The 23,719-nt window shown below is 37.4% G+C and overlaps 2 protein-coding genes across 3 annotated transcripts; both read left to right on the top strand.

The window, feature by feature from the left end:
- Window positions 1-1,331: 1,331 nt before the first annotated feature.
- si:ch211-212k18.6 (uncharacterized) lies at window positions 1,332-12,108 on the top strand. 2 transcript variants are annotated; one of them, XM_066681973.1, is made up of 8 exons: window positions 1,332-1,568; window positions 5,206-5,336; window positions 5,526-5,662; window positions 6,212-6,366; window positions 7,608-7,814; window positions 8,092-8,186; window positions 8,404-8,528; window positions 10,863-12,108. In XM_066681973.1, the coding sequence occupies exons 1-8, from the start codon at window positions 1,530-1,532 to the stop codon at window positions 11,123-11,125; spliced, it is 1,152 nt and encodes a 383-aa protein (XP_066538070.1). In that variant the 5' UTR covers window positions 1,332-1,529; the 3' UTR covers window positions 11,126-12,108. The 2 variants fall into 2 exon arrangements, with proteins under 2 accessions (XP_066538070.1, XP_066538071.1); XM_066681974.1 differs by having other exon boundaries at window positions 1,459-1,527; window positions 5,206-5,662.
- An 892-nt stretch (window positions 12,109-13,000) lies between these two features.
- On the top strand, window positions 13,001-22,911 carry cd68 (CD68 molecule). Its single transcript, XM_066682055.1, has 6 exons — window positions 13,001-13,173; window positions 15,893-16,323; window positions 16,843-16,962; window positions 18,173-18,242; window positions 19,934-20,104; window positions 21,175-22,911. Exons 1-6 carry the CDS (start codon window positions 13,113-13,115, stop codon window positions 21,312-21,314), a joined length of 993 nt encoding a protein of 330 aa, XP_066538152.1. The 5' UTR covers window positions 13,001-13,112; the 3' UTR covers window positions 21,315-22,911.
- The last annotated feature ends 808 nt before the right edge of the window (window positions 22,912-23,719 follow it).

Raw genomic sequence — 23,719 nt, 5'->3', positions numbered from 1 at the left:
TGACCAATAGGAGGACAGAGCGCTGTCTGGCGCGTATACGTAAACACAGCTAAGAGAAAGTGGGAGGCTGCTACTGCAGCTGTCAGGTGGAAAAACGAAACTGAGGAAATGCTCTTGACATGTTAACACATTACCTCACGTTCTCTTTGAAGGAGACAGTCTATTCTCTTCTCCTCGAAACACAGGAACGGGTACGCAGTCGTGTTTTCTTCTTCTTTTTGAAACACAAAAAGCTGTGATTGACAGTTTCTTGACCCACCTCCCCAAGAAATTCTGAACACACGCAATGACGTGAATGAAGATTGGTCCGTGTCAAATGTGCAGTGTTGCGAGTCTCCCGACCAAGACACGGCATGAATTACAGCGCTAATCTGACATAGTGAACATCGTGAAGGACAAAAATATTGTGTAGTCTGATCCAGGCATTACAAAGAGCTAAAATTTTGGGTTTATTTTTACACTTTCAACTTCATGTATATTATTATCTTTTTCACCATGAAGCAAACATTATTTGACTATTCTCTATATTAAATTTCCTTTGCCCTTAAAGTGCTTTAAAGAACTTTTGAAAGAACCCAATGGCTGATAGGTGGGTTGTATATGTATGACTAGCTGTATATCTGATGCATAAAATCATGTTTGTACAAGTTATTTAACATTACTAAAATGAGCTTGGAAAATTGCTTTTATTAAAGTTGCCAACAGTGGTTGATATAATTAATCATGAACTTTTTATTGTTTTATATGTGCAGGGATATGTCCTGACCTGCAGTTCTGTCTGGGTTTCTGTAAGGGAGATCAGTTCCTGCGTCTGTGGAACTTGGCATCTAGAATCAATGACCAGACTCTTACATACAATATCCATAGGGTACAGAGTGATGGCACTCAGGAGATTATTCCTATGGAAAAATATCCCAGGTAGAAAGACACCTATAAAATATTGCAACTATCACTAGAACCATGATAACCCAGCATGTAAACATAATGCAAGTGTTCAGCAGCTTGAGGATCGAGGGACTACCCCGATCCTCTAAAAGTTTTGATGATAATATTCAGTGTAGAGTGTGAAAGACTTAAAACCCTTATGTGCTATCACTCAACTCATTCCTGCTGTAGGCATTTTCTAGATGCTATTTTGGTGCTAAAATATTATAACATCATTTTTCCACATCATTTCTAGACTAAAATTTTTTGTGCTCCTACATTTTTGAAACAGATTTGGTAAAATATTTCATGATTTGTCCATTTGTTTTTATTCTAAACATGACTGAAATGTACTCTGAGCCTCAGTATGCATATCTGCTGGATCTCGAGCTACTGAAGATCTATCACACGTAATGAATTTCCTGTTTTGATTTGTGTCAAGCTATGTAGTGTGTCGCAGTGTTCGTACTGGTACGGTGCGGGTATGGAACATAAGCCGAGCGCGCTTCAGGGGACGGCCTGTTCGAGTGGAGCATGGATTATTCTCAAGTGCTGATGTGGTTCTGGCCCGAGATCTCAGACTGTACATTCTGACTGATCGTGGTATGGCCACCTTCACAGATACACCCACACCAGTGTACCAGGTACTGTCCAGTTCAGCAATACTGTACTCTTGGTTCATCTGTTTGAAATGTCACAGTGTGGCTGGTTTCCAAATGATGTAGAAAACTGAAAATGGAGATATGATGTTTTATTTTCACAGTGATTAATTTAAGCACAGTTGTATAAAAACCATTCATTTTTAGTTATTTTATATGCCTCATGTAGAAGAGTAAAGCATGTTGGTGTTCAGTCATAAAGGAACTTTTAAGATTATATTAATTAATTAATTAAATTATTTTCCTTTACTTATTTTTAATTAAAGAAATATAATATCTGGTTAATTTTGATAGACATTGTCTAATAGATAGATAGGTTTTTTAAATGGCCAAAAGTTTCTGAACCCTCACACCCAGAGTTTCTTCTAAAATCAATATCATCCCACCAACACCATTGGACACAATACCAGTGACCAATATTAAAAACGTTTTTCTACAGTGCATTTGTAATTACAGCACACTGTCAGGATCGCGGCGGACTGAAGGAGGCGGACACACTTGCTATAACACAGTGACTCTTATTAAGAACAAGATAATACAGAGACAAAGTAAGAACTAGAGAGAATACTTAAACAAAGAAAGACGGAGACAGAGAAACTTGGAAACAATGACTTGGACAGAGAGACTTAGACAGATAGAGAGGGAACTGGACTGACAGGGAACTGGACAGAGAAACCTAGGGAGAGGGAGCTAAACATACAGAGAGAGAAACAGACTAATCTTAGACATAGAGCTAAATAGACACCTGGACAGCGAGAACTAAACAAACAAAGAAAGCTAAACAGACTAAACTTGGACACAGACAACTAAACTGACTAAACTAAAACAGAAAGCTAAACAGAGAAAACACAAACAGACATGAGACAAGAGAGATACAAAGATTGACTTGGAAGGCATGAGAAACAGACAGACTAGAGAGCACAAAATGAAAGTGGAATGTCCAACCAACAGGAAGTGACCCAAAGGAACTTAAATACACAACACAGACAAGGGACACCTGGAACAGACAACGAGGAGGCAGGATTACAAATGAGACAACGAGGAGGAGGAACAAAGGCGGGACAAGGACGGAGACATGAACAATAACAAACAGACCCATGTGCTTGGTGAGCACATGGTGGGAAAAACAGACAAGAGGACAAGGGCGTGACACACACAGTATCAGCCTATTATTTCAGACCTACACCAACTAAGTAGTCAATGAAATATTTTGGAATGAAAGAACCTGAACTGACTGAATTAATTTGGCCTCTAAATACACCTCAGTGTCATGAATGTGCTAGCAGCACATGGCTGTTTTTGTTTTATTCTTGTCTCCTTAGTCTCTCTTAGTCCTCAGTGTCTCCACCTGTGTCTCATTGTCCTGCCCTCTGGTTTATTATCCCAGGTGTTCCTAGTCTGTACTGTGTGTATATATAGTCCCTTTGTTTCAGTGCCTTCTTGTCTGCAGATGTGTTTTTTTCCTCAAACATTACCACCAGTTCATGGTTCTTTTCTGTTCTGTTCCTGTCCTAGTTCTGTTCCGTTGAATTCTAGTTAGTCTCACCTCCCTGCTTCTGTTTGTTGTGTTTGCCTTGGTTTTGTTTAAGTAAAGATTCCTTGCATGTACGTCCGCCACCTCGTCCTCCCTCAACCGTGAAACTCAAACAAATAAATGGGATCATGATGGCAACAATGTAAAACTTCAATAAGGAATATAAGCTCAGAATCAAATAACTTATGGAAAGTCAATCTGAGTTTAATTATGCATATGGCATTAAAAAGCAAACCTATCATAAAGTCTTTACAAACGTACAGGCAAATGTGTATCAGGGATGTTAAAATATCTGATCTGATGCACAGTGATTAACCTTCTTTTAAAGGAAGTATCGCTAAACAATATTTACAAAAGTGAGTATTGTACATAGGGATGTGCAATATAACGATTTTAGTTCGTGAACAATAATTGTCTAAGATACACCATCACAGGGAGATCGTAATCGCTAATGCACATACAGTCCGCTGCAGTTCTTTTAAGTTGTTTACGTACTGTGTACATATTACACATCAGTCGAACGCGCAGACTCTCGGGACAACGATAATGTAAGTCACTACTTTAAAATGTCAATCCACTCGTTAATAATCCTCATGTTTGTGTAAAGATGACTTGCAAAAAGAAAGAAAAACAACAAAATAAAGTACAACAAATAAAAAAAATAGTATAAATATGTTCCCCGTGGATCTCTGCTATGGCTGAGTAGCTTCAGCTCTCAGCTTTAACGAATCAACTATGTAAACCAATCAGGGGCGGTGCTCAACCAAGGAGGCGGGGAAGCAACCAGGCTTCGGCGACTAATAAGTGCGCGAAAGACGACACAGACCATTTTATATGGCAACAAAAATAAACATAAACAACAATCAAAACAGTAATTAAGTTTTCAAAGCTTAGATCCCTTTCACTACCTGCCCTTTCCCTACTGGGAGGGGGGGGGGGGTGAGGGAGCCAATCGGGGAAAACTCTCTCCTTCCAATGGATTTCAAAGACGATTCCAAATTAAATTGATAAAATTGCCTCTAGTTTATTCACTGCCTCAAGATTTTATATATGTAATTTCAGGTGGAAAATGGAAAAATACCTGGAGTGTTAAGAGGCATTAAAAACAGCATGAAAATAAAATCATGATAAAATCAAGATCGTGATCCTGCAAATATATATATATATATTCATTATCTGTAACCCTTATCCAGTTCAGGGTCACGGTGGGTCCAGAGTCTACCTGGAATCATTGGGCGCAAGGCGAGAATACACCCTGGAGGGGGCGCCAGTCCTTCACAGGGCAACACACACACTCACACATTCACTCACACACTCACACCTACGGACCCTTTTGAGTCGGCAATCCACCTACCAACGTGTGTTTTTGGACTGTGGGAGGAAACCGGAGCACCCGTAAGAAACCCACACGGACACAGGGAGAACACACCAGCCCTTAATTGTACATTTTTCTTTTAAAAAACAATTCATGGGATGAAGAATCAAATTCTTTTGAGGTCCCTAAATTAACCCATTTATGCTCCTTAGAGAAGCCCACATGGGGGCAGCCTTGTTTAAACAGATTTTGTGCAGACTCGTGACACATCCAGGCCACTGTTTATGACTCGTAAGCTGAAGAATAATCACAGGGCAAAAATAAGATGAAGTTAAACCTGTGATGTAGTCGCTATATGTGATTTTTAAATGACACAGCAGTTTGGTTTAGTTTAAACCAAAGATGCAGTTAAAAAAACAGCTTCTCATGACACCACAGCTAAGAGTCTGACACATTCAGGTTTAAACACGGGTTTAACTCTAAACCACAGCCCTTTCTGACTGGCTACCACTGTAATTAAGTACCAGACTACTTTAATAATCCTTCTTATTCTTGTTAATATAATGTTGTCTGCTTTTTTATTATTGTTACATATCTATTGTTGTTAACTATTGTTATCCTATATTGTATAGAATATGTTATAAATTCTGTATATGCTGTGTGTAATAACTGTTGACAGTGTATTCACAATATTGCAAAAACATATTAACTATATACGATGACTATAAACATACTTTTGTTTGTTATTTGTTCTTCTTTATGGACTGCTGCAGACACTGCTGGTGTATGATCTTCAGAGCAGGAGTTATGTGAAGAGACAGACTGGTCTCTTCATCGTACCCTGTCCTCAGCCAGATTACCAGCTCTTGAAGGGAGAGCTCCTGCTCGGTTTGTCAGAGAACCGGTCAGAATCTGCTGATCTTACTCTCCCCCCTTAAGAAATGAAATATGAAATTCACATCAAATGGCAGTCTTTGTAGTCAGGAAGTGATAGTTTGTTTCCTGTATGGGACACTAAAGAGTTCAGTAAAAGCCTGTATGGTATGACAGAAGCACAATTTAAACATAATGGATGTTCTATGTCTGATTGTAGTGACCACCTGATAGTGTGGGACCTGGACTCGGGCTACATTAAAGGACGCATTAAAACATACCATAGAGAATCACTTCTGACTGGCCCTCCACTCAAGGACAAAGAGATCCAGCCTGTATCCACTGTAAAAAAGAAAGGTACTGACTGAGTCACAGTGCTTTGCAATTACACTATCCCTACTGCATGTCCAAAACATCTAATATTTACTATAAACCAAAAGAGTGGGTGGAAATGTTTAAAAAATATATTTAGTAGAGAATCTCTGATACGTCCTTGCTGCTAGGTGTCAGTTTGACAGCTTTTTCACAATGTGCAAAGAGTCACTGAAGAAAATGACAGATTAGTCTTTTAACATTCTAATGTTGATGATTTCAGTCAGTACATCATATTTTGTCATAGTAGAAATATGCAATGAACAAACACATCATAACAATGGCAACTAGTTTAAACCAACATCAGTCTCTGTATAGGTTTATTTCAATACCTTTTTATTATAACACTTCTAGAGTGAACCAAACTCTGGTAAGCAGACTTTTATGACAACTTTCATTTGTTGGAATAATACCTTTTACATGTTTATTTAGATTTATGTCAGTTGCCACAATACAAGTGTTTTTTGGTTAAACTTTGGCTGGAATGTATTCTCTCAAAAGCCTTTTGCACCTTGATGGTGTGTTTCTCTGCAGGTTTGCTGATGCCATGGGACCAGCGCACAGAGAGCCACACAGCTCGCAGAAGGAGGGAGGAGTGTGAGGAGCAGAGTGTAAGAGAGGACCAAAGATGCTTAGAGAGAGAGAAACACAACTCTATAGATCAGTACCTTCTCAGTGGAGATGAAAAAGTAAGAGTAACTGGTTTAAAATGGTTAAAATCTAGGTTTATTTGTTTTTAAAAACTTGGTTTTATTGTTACTCAATCTCTACAATTCTACGAAGGATTGCCAACAGATGTTGAAATATTTAAGTGCAGATTTAATTGTATTCAGCCATGAAAGAGTTTGTGAGATCAAGTTCTCAGTGGTGGAAATTTAGTTTTAAATCAGGAACACAGCTTGGACTCATCCTTCAGTTCCTGGATCAGGGGTGGGCAATCTTATCCGCAAAGGGCCGGTGTGGCTGCTGGATTTAAGTCCATTCAGGCTCAAGCACACCTGATTTCACTCCTTTAATTAGTTGGCTTGAGTAAAACAAATGATCATGTGACCTCCTGGTTGGTTGGAACAAAAACCAGCAGCCACACCGGCCCTTTGCAGATAAGATTGCCCACCCCTGTCCTGGATGGTGCTGCCTCAGTAGGGTGACCAGACGTGCTCTTTTACCCGGAAATGTCCTCTTTTTTAGACTTAAAAAATGTCCGAGCGGAATTTCATAAACGTCCGGGATTTTGTTTTTCTAGAGCTTACATAGAACTTCGAGAAGTTTCGTTCACAAACTAGTCCCGCCCTCCCCTACTCCGATTGGTTCGTTTGAGTGAGAAGGGGGCGTGGTGAAGTAGCCTAAAATCTTCTGATTGGACGGTCTGACTGTATAGCTACCGTTATTGGTCGATAACCTTCTTTGTAAACATTTAATTGGTCAGTCTGCACGTCAGTAGTCCTTGTTTACGTCAGACAAAGCTCACGTACCTACCCTCATCTCGAGCAGCTATGCCAAAACGTAAATGTTCACGGATGAATTAAAAAAGAAATGCCCATGTTTTGTGTAGCAAATAAAGGTGTAAAGGACCTAAAAGCACACATAGGTTCAGCTAAGCATACCATCACCACCAATCATCACCACCAACCCCCCACCGGAGGCGCGTCCTCTTTTTCACTATCTCAGATCTGGTCACCCTATGCATCCACAGAATGCAGTTCCACTGCTCCACAGCTCAATGCCGGGGGATTTAGTGCTAGCTCAGGTGCAGGAATTGGCGACAATCAAACTAGCAGGAGGAAGAAAGCTAAAGCTGTATTGCTAAGCAAACTGAGGTCGTTATGGTCAACAAATACTATCAAAAATATATATATACAATTTTATACTAACAAATATCTAAATTCCTTTATGTATTTTTTTTAATCTTTTCTCCTTCTCTCTCGGTCAGGTGGTAGTATGCTCCTACTTCGCCCATCATTTAAATGTTTTCAGTGTAGTTTCCCAGGAGCACCTGCACACACTTGAGGATCGATGGTCCCTTCTGGGCCTCCGTACTGCCGCCCTCACTCACTCAGGAGGACACCTGCTCATCTCCAACTACAGTGAAGCCCAGCGCTCTCCTTACATCACTCTCTGGGACACACAGAAGGGGAAGGTATGCTTGCACCTCCAGCTAGTGAATTAACTTCTTAGACTTAGTCACTAACTACTAAACATTATTTATAAAGACTATGCAGCTATTTCTTTAATAAACAGATATCTTTAAAAAAAAAAAAAAAAAGCTAAAATGTGGTCTTCTGAAAAGAATGAAATCTGAATCAAAGAAAAAGGAAGCGCTCAACAATGATGTGATTTTCTGTTGCTCCCTGCTGCTGAAATATTTTACAAAAATTGGCTGCACGGTGGTCTGTAACCTTTGTGTGCTCCTCCAGATACAAAAGAGACTGAAAAATGAGCCTGGAGTATGTTGTCTAGCTATCACCAATAATGCCAACCGAGTCGCCTTCGGCATTGCAAACTTGAACAAGTATGTGACAGCTGCAGTTTAGTACTTTTATTTTGTAGTAATATTCTACAGAGACAAGAGGGCAGAGTATGTGATATTTCTGTTACAGTTTACAATTCTCTTCAGAGTAAAAGGGGACATTACAATAGTTTTTTATGCCATTCACTATGATTTAGTTGTAAATATATAGTAATACTGTCAGATAATGTCCTAAAAACCAGTCAAATTTGTTCCACAGACTAAAAGTGTGGGAGCCATTTAGGAGAAAGCACAAGACTATCTCTGGATATGGGGGTCTGAGACTGAGTGTGTCCAGCCAGCTCTTCATCATTGAGGGAGGGTCCAAAGCCATCCTTCTAGCAGGTATAATCTGGATCTGGTTGCTTTGAAGTGGAATTTGTGATAAAGAGTCAATCAGGGTCACAAACTTACAGGCTAATAAACCTCCTTTCTACTTTGGACTCTAGAGTGGATGTTTGTTTTTGCCAAAGCTTGGTTTGATATTAGACAAAAGTCTGGAAACTGATCTCTATATCAGACCACTAGTTATTATAAACATGAATTTCAACATATTTTGTATGAAGACAGGACCAAAAAAGAAAACAATCTGTTGAGATCAAAACATTTGCTGATTTATGAAAATGTAAATATGAAATAACATGGGTTTGATATATGAGTGAATAATGCAAATACTCAAGACAGTTTGTAGGACCAGACAGAGACTGAAATGTCTTACCAAAGCTGTTCTTTCAAAGTGAAGCGGAACGTCTAAAAGCCGTTCCAGTTACTTTCACTTTCCTTCATGTTTAATGGTATCTCCCTGACAATCAGCCTGACAACAAACATAACTGAATTTACTACAGACTCTTTCTTCTTCCGGAAGATGCCATTTTTGAAAGAAAAATAATAATGTATATAGAATAATGTTCACATACAGTATGTGTAAAATTCATGAACATTTCTCTGAATGACCCATCAGGACACAGTTCTACAAAAATATGTTTGAATGTTTGTTGATAGAATTCAGTAACTGTTCAGTTTTATTTAGCTTTAACTATACTGCTCCAACTTCCAAAAATAATATCTTTATAAGTCCTATGCTGCATTTTTCAAACTCAAGAACACTACAGTTAAAATCAGCAAATCAACAAAGAGCACCTATCAGTCCAAACCCCAATTGAAATTCAAAGTAAACTCGTTCTTCCAAGACCCATCCATCACCCATGAAAAGTCTGCCAAAATAAAGATGCAAAAGATTAAGAATAAGTAGAAACAAACAAAAGATTTCAGTAGCAAAATCCACAAAAAAAAAGCAAAGACTGGCAAAATGTACATGAAAATAAGCCTCAAATAACACCACAGTATCTTTTAAATATAGTATTTAATATATTTTTTTCCTATTCTTTTTTGGCAACATATAATCTATCCCTTAATGTGTTTGTGTAAAATATTTGGCACAAAAATGAATATTAAAAAAACATGGCTCCCCTACCAGTAAGAATCCCCTGCTAGTGGCCAATCAGCTCCGGGTTTTCCACTAGATTTCTCAACGGGTTCTCATTACACAATAAAAGAACTAGAAAACTATTTGGGGAAGTGCAAAATAAGTTATTACATACAAATAAAAAAGTGAACCTTTTCTTTAACTTAGAAATCTGGATTTCCAACTAAACCACAATGCATGAAATAAAACATTCCAGTTTTTATGGTTTGTTTGTGTCAGTAAATAAGGGTTTAAAAAGGTGATGCTGATTTTGTGCTACTCCTTATGAGTGCAGGCATATTTGATTAATACAATCAAAACGTGTAGAGTGTGTTCGAGTCTCGCTCCGGGTGACTGTCTGTGAGGAGTTGGTGTGTTCTCCCCGTGTCCGCATGGGTTTCCTCCGAGTGACTGTCTGTGAGGAGTTGGTGTGTTCTCCCCGTGTCCGCATGGGTTTCCTCTGGGTGACTGTCTGTGAGGAGTGTGGTGTGTTCTCCCTGTGTCTGTGTGGGTTTCCTCCGAGTGACTGTCTGTGAGGAGTGTGGTGTGTTCTCCCTGTGTCTGCTTGGGTTTCCTCTGGGTGCTCCGGTTTCCTCCCACAGTCTAAAAACACACGTTGGTAGGTGGATTGACGACTCAAAACTGTCCGTAGGTGTGAGTGTGTGAGTGAATGTGTGTGTGTGTTGCTCTGTGAAGGACTGGCGCCCCCTCCAGGGTGTATTCCCGCCTTGCGCTCAATGATTCCAGGTAGGCTCTGGACCCATCGCGACCCTGACCTGGATAAGGGTTACAGATAATGAATGAATGAAAAATGTGTAGAGAAGGAAGACAACCATGCTAAAGCAGTGTGTGTGTCTCATTATCATCTAAAGCAGTGGTTCCCAAAAAGAGGGGCACAGGCCTCTTAGCTGGGACAGACAATTATTTCAGTGGAGGGGGGGAGTGTATTTCAAATGAATAAGATACATAATGCATGCCATTCACAGTAATTCCAGTGTGAAAGCAATATGCCACTTTGTTTTTTCTGTAAGAAGTGACAGTTTTGAATAAATAACAGTGTTTAACATAAATTCCAATGAAATCTGGATGCAAAATGTGTTTCAGAAATGGGGGCTTGTAAATATCCTCATTCCTTAAAATACGATATTTTAAAAATCAAAATTATTTTGATCAAATAAAAGAATGATTGTAAGTAATGGTCAATTTTCTTACAGATGAGGTGAGCATGTGGGATCTGGATGCAGGGACTGTTCTGTCAGTCTTCAAGCCTGACTCTAAAATCCTGTGCGTGTCTGTACTGAACAACAAGAATGGCAATCTCCTAGTGGGCTTCAGTGACACCCCCACTCTCATCAACATAACTCTCAGCATAAAGGGATTCTCTTCAGTGAACAGAGAGAGAGAGCTCGATCAGGCTTTTGGAGAGTCCAGCAGCAGTGAGGACGATGAAGAACAAGAGACAAAGAGGACCAGATAAGAACACTGGGTATAGGAAATTCCATTATTCCAACATTAAACTGATATAAAGCAAATTGAAAACTACAGGTTACGCATGATGTAGACAAATACTTGTGTCTTATGAGGTTTAAAATAACATCCTACACTGAAGCGCAACAGAAAAAACAGTACCAGACACTTTCACTATTTTCTGAGGTTTTCTGTCACACATGCTCAATCAGGTGCTTAATCCACTAACAACACAACACCATGGTACAACAGATTTTTCTCCCTGTAAATCTCGTCATAAATTTAAAAGAGCAAATTCTGCACATTTACAGCCTGATTTAAAATGGAGTTTGATTGAAGAATACATTAAAGTGTTGTACACAACATTTGTACAAAAACGTTTCTGTCTGAAATCTGTTGAAAATCGCTGTTCAAAATTACTGTTGTTTTTATTACAATGTATTAAAGTATATTTCCTTTAAAACCACATACACCATTTTATGTGATATAAGGGCACTGGAAAAGTCATTTTAAAGGATGGAGCTGAATAAGCAAAAGTTTTTGTCAGCAGTGTGAGCTGTAATCTTTTGTGACCCCAGTTTCCTCTATTGGTCACAAGATCATGAGGCTGAAAGTACTGATCTCAGCTACTGAATCATTGCGTTTCGTATCAGTGAAGCGCTGTATCATATTATTTACCACATTCATGTGAATTGAATGTATGGTCTGTATCTGAAACTTAGCTTAGAGGTGGAATACTACTATTATTGCTACAATTGTGAAAACTAATCTTGTCCACATATTGTGTTTCCTGAAATACTCTCTCTCTCTTTCTGTGTGTGTATGTGTGTGTTTGTGTGTAGTGCTGGTCGGTAACCAGGCTTTCCTGTTTCTTGTCACATGAATGTCTTACAAAAAGTCATCCTCAAACAGCTTCCTGCCATGTGCTAGCACTGCTACATAACCTAATCACACACTGAAAAAGGCTCTGTAAATATACATTATTCAAAGAGTCTGTCGCACATGAATAAAAGATATTATATTAAATCAGATCCTGTCTTTTGTTTATATATCTTTTTTGATGTTGCACAATTTGTATCATATGAGGTACATAAAAATTCCAACACCATTGTTTCAGACATAGTTCTTCTTTCTGAGCTATTTTCCCTCACGAATGGCATGACCAGGAATTACTAAGTTTTAAATTGTTTGTACAATACTCTTTTAGAAAGTAAATGTATTTATAAGTATGTAAAATTGTATTTAAATAATGTATTACAGTTATATTTGTAGACTTGAAGCACCTCATGGATGTTTCTTCAGCTGCACTTGAAGTCACCATACTCAGTGCAGAGTTGGAGATGCGTGTGTAATCCAGAAACAATTACGAATATAATGATGACCAGACTTCACCAATGTGTTTGTGGTTGATTACATGCATTAAAACATCAAAACATTGTTAAACATCGTGTAAAATGTTCCTGAAGATTTGAAGTTGTTAAAGCAGCAAAGAGGGGACAACCTAATACTCTACATTTCAAATAATTCAGGGTATTAGGATATAGGTATGACTGGTTGAAAAGAAGACAAAAAGCTGACGGAAATGTGAGATTTTATACTCAATCGGATTGGGAAATGAATATAAATATATCAAGTTCATTACTAAGATTCACACTAAAATAATCTCGACCCACTCTAAAAACCAAGGTGTTAAATCTGAGTCTGTTTAGCTACAACCAAAGAGGTGTTTTATAAATCGTGGATTTATTCCTTCCCCCGCATAATGACAAACAGTTTTCCTTTTACATACTTTGGAAACGTTAAGGCAGGTCAGTACGTGAATGCTGAGCTCAAGATTGGACAATTCCTGTCAGTAATATGACCAGCTATACTTCCTTGCTCTCTCTAGTTTCGTTTCTGTCAGTTTAGCAGTGAAGACGGCAGCTGCAAGTTCACATCTCTATCACTGCTCAATCCTCGCACACAACACAGGACTTTAAAAACCTTCAGAAGAGAAGATGGCGGAGATTAAGTATGGGGCTATAACTTTACTGGCGACTTTCTTCATCCTGACTGCAGGTAATTCACCACACTGTTGGTAACTGCACGAACGACGAATTTAACGTTTACTTTTCGGGCCTAACGGCTTTCTGTCAGAAACCGCGGTAAATCAGTGTTTTCTGATATTTAAATTTTTGTGGGGGGGCCTTTTGACCATTATAAATTAATACCGCAGATACTGTATTGATCACAAAGCGTAACTTAACATATGTCGGACGAATTTGTACGGTTTGTTATCTTCAGCACTGAAGCTTTTTAAGTGCTGAGCGGTAGTTTCAGTTTACCGAGAAGGGGGAGGGGGGGTGTCCTGCAATCGAAAAAAAAGTGTATTTATGAGTGTGAGTGTGTGTGTGTGTGTGTGTGAGAGAGAGAGAGAGAGAGAGAGCCTTCGTTGAGGTTCTCAGAAGTTCATATACGTTAACAATAAAGCCATATTTTGTACTTCTGCCCTTTGTTTCCAGAAGAACAAAATCTCTTTGACTAATTTGATCGTAATAAAAACCAGAAGCAGACTTTGTATATTTCTAGATAGATCACATGCAACATACTCACGTGACTGGTGATCAACGCTCTCTCTCTCTCTCTCTCTCTCTCTCTCTCTCTCTCTCTATAAATATTTCATAAACAGTTGTAATACATTTTTATAAAATATTTATTAGACGTACCTGTAGATATATATAAAATATACGTGGAACAGTAGTCTCAAAAGTACACAAATGAAATAATTATTATTAGGCTACTGTTCCACATAGATTTTTACAACAACTTAATGATACAACACATATGATGCTTCACACCAACACCACCATTCAGAAAATTCCCTCTACTCTAACAAAGTGTAGACTGAAGTACTGCATTCCATAGAAATATGTACTTCATGTTTTGGGTCACACACAAATTAAATTTAATAAAATTTAATTAATACTCATTTATGATATCTGCTACCTTTTGAATTTAAGGCATTCAGGACATGGACTTCATTTCTCTTCATATTAAGATTTCTCTGTCTTTAGCACAGTTTTTTTTTCCAACTCCGTGGCCGTAAAACTCCATCGAAGTTTCAAATCACCAGCCTGTGATTTTTTTTTTCTCAAAAACTCTGAATGACTATGTTTATATCTTGTCAGTTTAATTATACAGGGGAAAATCTTTTTAAAACTTATGAGGAGCTGTAATATCATAAGAGACAAATTATTATGCATGCGTTTTCAGAATACATACACTAATCAACCAAAACATAATGACCTCGTCCTTGTTTCTGCACTCACGGTCTATTCTCTCAGCTCTACTTACAAGACAGGAGCACTTTGTAGATACCAGACTGTAGTCCATCTATTGCTCTGCATAAACTGTTAGCCTCATTCCACTATGTTCTTCAATGGTCGGGACCCTCACAGGGCAGGTATGATTTAAGTTGTGGATTATTCTCAGCGTTTCAGTGACACTGATGTGACGTTAGTGTGTGTTTAACTGATACGATTGGATCAGACACAGCAGGGTTGCTCAACTTTTTAAACCCTTCAGTGTCACTGCTGGACTAAGAATAATCCACCAACCAAAAACATCCAGCCAACAGTATCCTGTGTCAACTGATGAAGGACTAGAGGATGATCAATACAAACTATGCAGCAACAGGTAAGCTACTGTCATTGATTTTACATCTACAAGGTGGACTGATGAGGTAAGTGTGTCCAACAGACTGGACAGTGAGTGGACACTCAACATAAGCAGCCTTGCTGTGTCTGATCCACTCATACCAGAGCAACACACATTAACACGCCACCACGTCAGTGTCATTGCAGCGCTGAGAATGACCCACCACCCAAATCATACCTGCTCTGTGGTGGTCATATGTGGATCCAGACCACTGAAGAACAAAGTATGCAGAGTAATAGATGGACTACAGTCTGTAATTGCAGAACCACAATGTGCTCTCGTCTGTTCAGTGGAGCTGAGAGAAAGAACCATGAATGTACAAACAAGGAGGTGGTCATAATGTTAAGGTTGATTGATGCAATTCTAAATTTTTGAAATAGAATGTAATATTAACATAATAACTTTTAATATGAACTAGCTAAATAGATTTCCAGTAGATACATTATTTTAGCTAGGCAATTAAGTGTCACATGGTATGTTTAATACAGTTTCTTTATGCTTAGTGTGAGTTCCTATCTGGTTCCTAATGATTCCTAATGGTGCATTTGTTAGAGCAAACCGACTACAGTTTATAAATATGTATTGGCATAATTGGAATTAATTATTATATCTACACATCTTTATACTTTACATATAAATGATGTGTAAAACTGTCACTTCAAATAACGTATGTTAATTTTCTAAGTGAAAATGTCATCTGCAGAAAACACAATTTTGCATATTTGAATACACACTTCTTGTTAAACATTTTAGAAACTGTCATTGTCAGAGAAATGCAATAATTCTGTTGTTTTCTGGAGGATGTGTTTTATTTCACTTGAGAAAAAAAATTAAATAATATAATTTGACCACGTAGTATCTAAACTTGCATAAGACTGTACAGTTGATGGGTTTTAAGTAAAATAGAGTTTCTACTGGATAAACGTCTATGTAAATTAGTGTCACAACTCTTGTAAGTATAACTTTTTTGTGGTAGCATTTAAAGCAAGACTTCGTTTGTGATTAAGTGACATGTAGAGATATTTTATTTGAATTTTACTTTACATGCAGAGACTTTAAATCTCTCTCTCACTCTCTCTAGCCTTCATTGAAGCACAAGAAAATAAACCTCCTGCCACCGTTTTCCCTCCTGCTAAGTTTGGTTCCACTCTGAACCCTTCCACCCCCACTACTACAACTACAACCAAACCCACCACAACAACATCTACCACCACCAGCACCACCACCACCACCACCAGCACCACCACCACCGCTCATCAAAACAAAACGACAACTCAAACCACTGTCACCACCACCACTGCTTCTACTACAAAAACATCAACTACTGCAACAACGCCCAAAAACATCACCACCACCGCCACCACCACCACCGCATCCACCACCATCACTCCAAAGCCAGGACCTACACCAAAAACAAACGTCACCACTGGCAACTACACTGTTAAATACTCCAATAACAGCTTGTGTATCATGGTCCTGGCAGCGATTCAACTCTCGGTACACAGCCCTAAAGTAAGGACCTTGCATATACTGGTGATAAATGTTTGCAGAGATAACAACATGTGTTATATGTGCTTTGACTTTTAAAACAGAATGCCAAAATAACATATGCAATAACCATAGTTTTATGGCAGTTTACAATATAATTTCATGAATTTGATGCATCCAACAATAAACTGATACAGACTTTAGTAATTTTTGATGAGTAAAAGTAATTTTGATGTTTTGTTGAATTTCTAATTAAATAAATTAAAACATGTTCTACAATTAGCTTAAATTTTATACCTTATTTTATGTATAATCCTTCAAGTATTTTAGTTAATATAATATGCAAAATTAAAGAGTGCATTAAAATGTTTTCTCTTCAAATGTGTTAGCTTATTTTCTATTAGAATAGGAACAAGTAATTTGACTTTGAGCACCCCAGTGTCTGCAAATCTGTGTAATATGATGTGTAATAATGTAGGAACAGAGATTTTAAGTGTTACTTTTATTTGTTTACTAAGTCTTTACGTCTTCAATTGTTTGTAGACCAATGGCACATTCATCGTTCAGCCGAATGCTGCCCAGTTTGACGGGAAATGCCAGACCAATACTTCTTACCTTGACATTTCTTTCAAAGAGGGAAATATCTCGTTGAGTTTCATCAAGGTAGAGTACCTTTTTTATTATAGTTGAGGTAACATTTTATAAACAGATATTAACAATCAGCAGTCTTCTGCCCAAAAAGTTGTTTTTTTTTCACAGAAGATGCATAATTCTGAAAAGGGTAAAAGACCCAGATAACGCGGTAACAGATATGGCACCATCTGTAATGAACAAGTCTACTCAAGCCAAATGCAGTAATTCCAGTTTGTTTACTTTAATTTACATTAATTTTACATTTATTTTCATTCACATTTGCATATAGTAGATACATTCTTGACCCAGGTAGACAACAGAATGTACCTGCTGCATGATATAAGGTGGAAAAGAGGTACAAACGTAACTGCCAAACCATAGCCAAAAGCTAATTTAAAGACAGTGTATATAATTTTCCTATTTGTGACGAAAATAATAATTAGAAGTATTCGCAAATAGAATAAATTTTAGCAGTTTTGTCCTGTTATTACAAATATCAAGGCAGTCCTACTGCTTCTCAGACAGTCACTGCACTACACAGTGACTGTTTCTCACAATTTCTTCACTAAATGATTCATTGTGAACTGAAGTGGTTCTGAAAAATAGGTCCTTAAAAATTGTACTAAAAACAGTAATGGAAATACTAGCACTACTTTTTAGTAAGACGTAAAAACTATTTGACAGATTTGTACACCGTATATGTAGTTTAGTGGCTGATGTATGTAGTAGAATAAAAAAGGGAACTTTAGTTCTTAATGAGGAAGTAGACTGAAATCATGCTATTTTTCTCACAGTCCTGAACACCTTAGCAACCTCTCAGAAAGCAGCTGAACACAGATGGCATATCATATTGTGTCTGTGGTACCACGCCTTCATTCTAAATTTAGCCTAGAGAGACAGTAAAAACCAAAAAGATCCTATAGTGGACTGTAATTTTATATAGTCATTTAAATAAGATGTTCTTTATTACGCACAAACACACACAGCACTAATTAGTATGTGTATGTTTTTATAATTTGGATTAAAACCTCTTTTTAAAACAAACAAACAAAAAGCCCCCACAAAAGATCAGCTGTCTTTGCCTTGTAGAGGTGCAGTGCCTCATATGAAAAGCCTTTAGTCATAAGTCATATGGAGTCTTTCTGACATTAATCATCCTCACATGTCACTTACTAAAATTCTGTGAGTGAGTGCTTGTGTTTTGTGGTCATTTGTATATTTTGTGTGTTGATTTTTCCAGAATGACACCTCAAAGATGGTCTATGTCAACTCCTTGACTGTCAAACTGGACTATGCATTCTCACCTGGAGGTAGGCCTAAGAGACTCATGCATTTTTGTTTTCCTTTTTAGTCTTAGTAAAAAAGACATTTGTGGAATTCTACATCATGTCAAAACTTTGCAGATTTCCGACAGTAGTTACTTCTAAAAACAGCAAATGAGAGGCATTCAGAAGAGACTATGGATTGTTTTAATATTCAAATCATTGTTTGTGTACATTTTGAACGCTGTATTGAAGTCAGTACACTTTCCCTGTGTAACCTGTTCTATCTACAGGGTCAGATAAATGACTGGGTACTCAATGCTAATTTTCCAACATGTCCTCACACCGTTTCAAGTAATGTGGTCCAAATGATTGAAAAGAGAGGGTTCTTTAATTTGGGCAAAACTTTTCACAGTTTATTTTGTATATATTTGACCTGAATTTCAATCACAGTAACAGGCAACATTTAATATTTTTGTTGCAGATATTTCTTGCTATCATAGTGCACTAAGTCATTGACTGCACATCTTAATAAAACTGTATTTATGGCTCACAATATGCTTTCAAAGCGTATGTGAACATATAACAAAAGAGATCAATCTTAGCGATGTCATTATTTATTAGCTTATGTATACTTCTTGGTTTATGAGAATGTGGACTTTGCTTCGTCAAGGCATAAAAGCAGTGTAAACAAACAGTACAATGAGGACAAGCCAGATCATATTATTAGAGCAATTTAATCTAATTGGTTTGCAGGTTAACAAGTAACCAAGCCTGACAGCATGTTATTTCAGTTGTAGGAATAAAGGTTGCATGGAGGAAACATCTTATAAAGAAGTTAGAGTTAAACTGTACAAGTGAATTAAACCGACAGGACCTGGTTATGTTTTTGTGTATCTACATTTTGGCTGGAAGGAGTACTCGGACCTGAACTGTGTTTTCCAAATTAACTGCAATGCAGTTTAGCCAGTCTGACAACACATATACTGTAACTCTTATTTGTGGAAGAGGAAGCTCATGGTTTTATTGTTACATTGTTATCATGTGTGAGTTAAACTCAAGTACTGTATGTAAACTCTCTACGCACTACATTTTACACATGGTTATATTATAAATGAGTAGATTCACTTACATCCATGTTCCAGTAAATATGTCACTGGGGTATATAATGACTCAAGTAAAGTATGTTTCCAGAAAAGAATTTGATTTGGGTAAAATACAAAAGAAAAACGTGATTAAATGTTTACATTCTATATCAGCATCAAAATTGAAGCTTGTTTGGCTCTTGTCTTCTATTTAGGGATCCTTGTTATCTCAATTAAAACGATGAAGCTCCAAAAATAAGGTCACTAAAAATAAGGTCTATAATTTTTTATTTGCAAATATACTTGAATAGAAGTTTGGAGTCTGGAAATCAATCAAAATTTTATGTATACCTACATATACATAATGTTACTAGCTACTCATCTACTCTATCTACTCTACAGGCTGCTCCAATGGAAAGGCAGCACATGCAGGCAATTTTATGTTTATATACCTACAGTTAATAGTGGTACTGAGAAGTTGTTGATTGAATGCTATGCTTTGTCTGTAACAGAAATGAATTAATTTGCATACAGTTGTAATGGAATGCATGCAGTATTGGTCTGCAGGTCTTATAGATTATTACTTGCAGTTTCCTTTGTAATTTGTAAAAATATGTTTAAATCTTGTGTATTTTTGCTTGTTTATTTCAACAGCCACATTCACTTTCTTAAACACTAATAAATCACTGGAGCTGTTTACCATGAAAGCGGGCCACTCCTACTCCTGCAAGTCAGAATCAATCTATCTGGGAAGGGGCTTAAATCTAGAGTTGAGCCAGCAGAGGATTCAAGCCTTTGACTTTGACAAGAACCAGTTTGGTCCGAGTAAGTTTCAGAGTACAATGCACCAGTTCAAATAAACCATAAGTGCCCAGCAGCCTAAGAACAAAATAATATTAATAACAAATTATGCATACTATATTCATATACTTTGTTAATTATATATATGTTATATATAAAGGGAAAGTGCCCATCCACCTGTGTCCACCAGCTTTTATTCCACTTATGGACTCATGGAAAAAGAAAGTCCTATTAAATCCATGTCCAGGTACATGGATGAATGGAAACCAATAAGAATCTGCTCTGGTTGGTCTACAACGATGACACTTTGCGTAGTTGTACTGGAAATGGATAGTATGACATTACTTCCAAGCATAATGTGGATATTTTCAGTACTTGTAGACTGCATGATTCGCTATATCTTTTAATAAAAAAAGAACAGCTTATGGTTAAGCACACTTGTTGTGGACAACCATGTTATCGTGCTCATTACCAAGTGTGACTAGAGGGCTATAAAACCCCTGCATTGGGCTGTAGAGCAGTGGAACTGTGTTCTCTTGGGAAACTGAACACTAAATAATTTATTTGGAATAAACTACAGTGGTGTTTATGATTCAGACCTAATCTTTCAACATCATTTAAATCTTTATTGCAGTATTGAATATATCTAACGTAAAGACTTTCTAGAAGAAAGAGGCTATTACAACATCAAAGGAGGACAAAAAGTTTTTATACCCTTCATTTCAAAAGAAATTTTGGATGAGCAGGTGTCCATGAAATTTTGCCCATATTTTTATGTTACAGAAGTATTATTAGAATCATTTAGTTGCCTTTGGTTTAATGTTAATATGTACATTGAGTTCTATCTTCTCACTGATGACTCCAGCATTAAGTAGGTGCTCCAGCATTCTAGTAGCTTTATAGATAAGATATGTTTATATAAAATATACAATCCCAAATTATTTTAAATTATTACATAATCTCTTTAGTTTCCTGCTGGAAAATTAACATCACACAGAGGTGTTTTAATAAAATAAATATACATTTTTTATGTTGACCTATTGCAAGGCTGTTATACATTTGTTTGACTGATCATATCTGTTTTTCTACTATAGTTGACTTGTGCAAGGCTGACCAGCCTAACTACACTGTGGCCATTGTTGTAGGCATAGTCCTAATCATCCTCATCATCATCGTGGTAATCGCTTACCTTCTCAGCAGAAGAAAAAGGACTGATGGATACCAGTCCCTCTGAGAAACTTAATCTATTCCTGAAAGGATGACAGAAACGCCATTAGTAACTTAAAACAAATTTTACAGTTACAGTACAGATACGTATATAATCAGCACTTGAGATTGTTAAACAAATTAGAAAAAGGGAATCTCTCTTCATTGCCTGCTCTGTAAAAACTGATATCCATTTTTTGTAGCCAGTACAGTTAATAACAATTGTAATACAGAAATATAAAAAGGAGAACAGCACAGATCATAGGCTCAGTACTCATGTATCTGTTTACCATTTCACAGTAAATCACAAAGGGATTTTTTCTGGGTTTTTTTTTTACTCACTGTGCTTAAGTGTCTATATAGAGCAATATTTTTCCCCAAAAGTACGCAAGTCCTTGAGTTCCTTCATTACGACAAGATCTAATATGATTTTGTTGAAGAACCATCAGATCCATTTTCTTAATGTTGTGCAGAAATTATTCACTGGTATAAAATACCAGTGAATAACACCAAACTGCAACTTCAATCTAGGGTTAGGGTTAGCATCAAGCATTTGAAAAATCTTTGCTAAGACCTTGCTAGGATCCAGGATTTTGGATAATGCACAATACGTTTGGGGTTTTGTTTATAAACTGCTGAAAATATTTGCTGTATTTGCTCATTCTACAGTATGATGTTTTAGGGAAACCATGCAAAAATATTTAAGGTACACTCTTAAAAATTGTGGTTCTAAATGGGCATGTGGCCATAGGTTCATATTGTTATTAACATTTAATTTACCAAAATGCATTACAAGATATTTAGGGATCACAAAGTGGTTCTTCTGGACACCATTTCTAATAAAACCCATTGTGTTAAGAGTGTAAATTAAAGGTTTGACAGGTGAAGGAATTTGTGTTTTTACATTTACATATTTTTTATCTTATCTAAGTTGACATAGAGATGCTTTAATTTCTAAGATGTATGTCTTTCTCAGAGCAGGTTGGGTTTTTTCTTTTTTTTTTTTTTTTGTAACACATGCAAGTTAAATCTAACATCTCATTGTGATATGTAATTTCCAATTTACATTATGTCTGATTTAGCTTGAAGTAATAAGGCTTGTTCCTTTAAACCAGCACAGCTCAGTTTTGTCCAGAAGATATAGCTGTTGCATCGATCATTATTTTTAAAGAAGCCCTGGCCAATATGTGTGTTAAAAGACTTCCTATACATTTCATTGATGTCCAAAGAACAACATGTAGCTCCAGACACACACAAAAAAAATCCCTTCATAGAAGGAAAAAACCTTCTCCATTTTAAATGAAGTCCATATAAAAAGATTTTGTAATTTTGTAGCATTTCTATTGGTCCATTCTTCATGACTTTTAACATAATGTCAAGGTCAGCTGCTGTGTTCAAATAATGCAGCTAGTAAACTAGAAAAAAGAGACAAAAATTAAATCTATGTTGTTCTTTGGAGAGCAGTGATATTCAGGGTCTTTATTTGACTGTTTATTTGCAAATAAATCTTCAAAAATGGACAACAGCTCATTTAGGGCTTATTTAATAAGAGAAATGGAAATAAAGGGATTGATGTGATTTTGTTGTAAAGCCAAATAAAATTATTTTAAAAGACATTTTTGTATATATTGACTGTAGGTTGAAATTAAACTGAAATTTAAAATATAGCCTAACAATTTCTGCACAGACACTGAAACAGAAAGAATACCATTCCTAATCTTCCCAGGATCTGGCAGAAAGTCAAGCTCTTGTATGTTACCCTCACTACAGTATGCCAGGATTGTAGGTCAAGGGCAGTAAGTCGCTGGAAGGAGGACACGGCCCTTGTTGAGAAAACAACAGTCACAGATATTCCTGGAAGCACCTTTTCTATCATACACTAGCACTAAGGAAACCCCTGGCTTCTGTGAGATTAAACAGCGCCACCTGGTGTCTTGAGAGCCCTAACACTCCCACTGTTACAAGTACATACACTATTATCTAATTAGCTAATTGGGTTAGGAATCAGGGCGGCACGGTGGCGCAGCAGGTAGTGTCGCAGTCACACAGCTCCAGGGGCCTGGAGGTTGTGGGTTCGTTTCCCGCTCCGGGTGACTGTCTGTGAGGAGTTGGTGTGTTTTCCCCGTGTCCGCGTGGGTTTCCTCCGGGTGCTCCGGTTTCCTCCCACAGTCCAAAAACACACGTTGCAACGTTGGATTTGCAACTTGAAAGTGTCCGTAGGTGTGAATGTGTGTGTGTGTCTGTGTTGCCCTGTGAAGGACTGGCGCCCCCTCCAGGGTGTATTCCCGTCTTGCGCCCAATGATTCCAGGTAGGCACAGATATGTGCTCATGACAGATAGGTGTTCATGTGCATGTGTTTGGAAGTGCATGGTATGTAGAGGTAACTAGGCCAGGTGTGCAGATATAGTACCCCAAGTATACAGTACTTGCGT

This window comes from Hoplias malabaricus, chromosome 9, assembly GCF_029633855.1.
Source record: "Hoplias malabaricus isolate fHopMal1 chromosome 9, fHopMal1.hap1, whole genome shotgun sequence".
In the NCBI taxonomy this organism is placed as follows: domain Eukaryota; kingdom Metazoa; phylum Chordata; class Actinopteri; order Characiformes; family Erythrinidae; genus Hoplias; species Hoplias malabaricus.
Note: the sequence above shows the minus strand (reverse complement) of the source record. Positions and strands in the feature narration are given on the sequence as shown.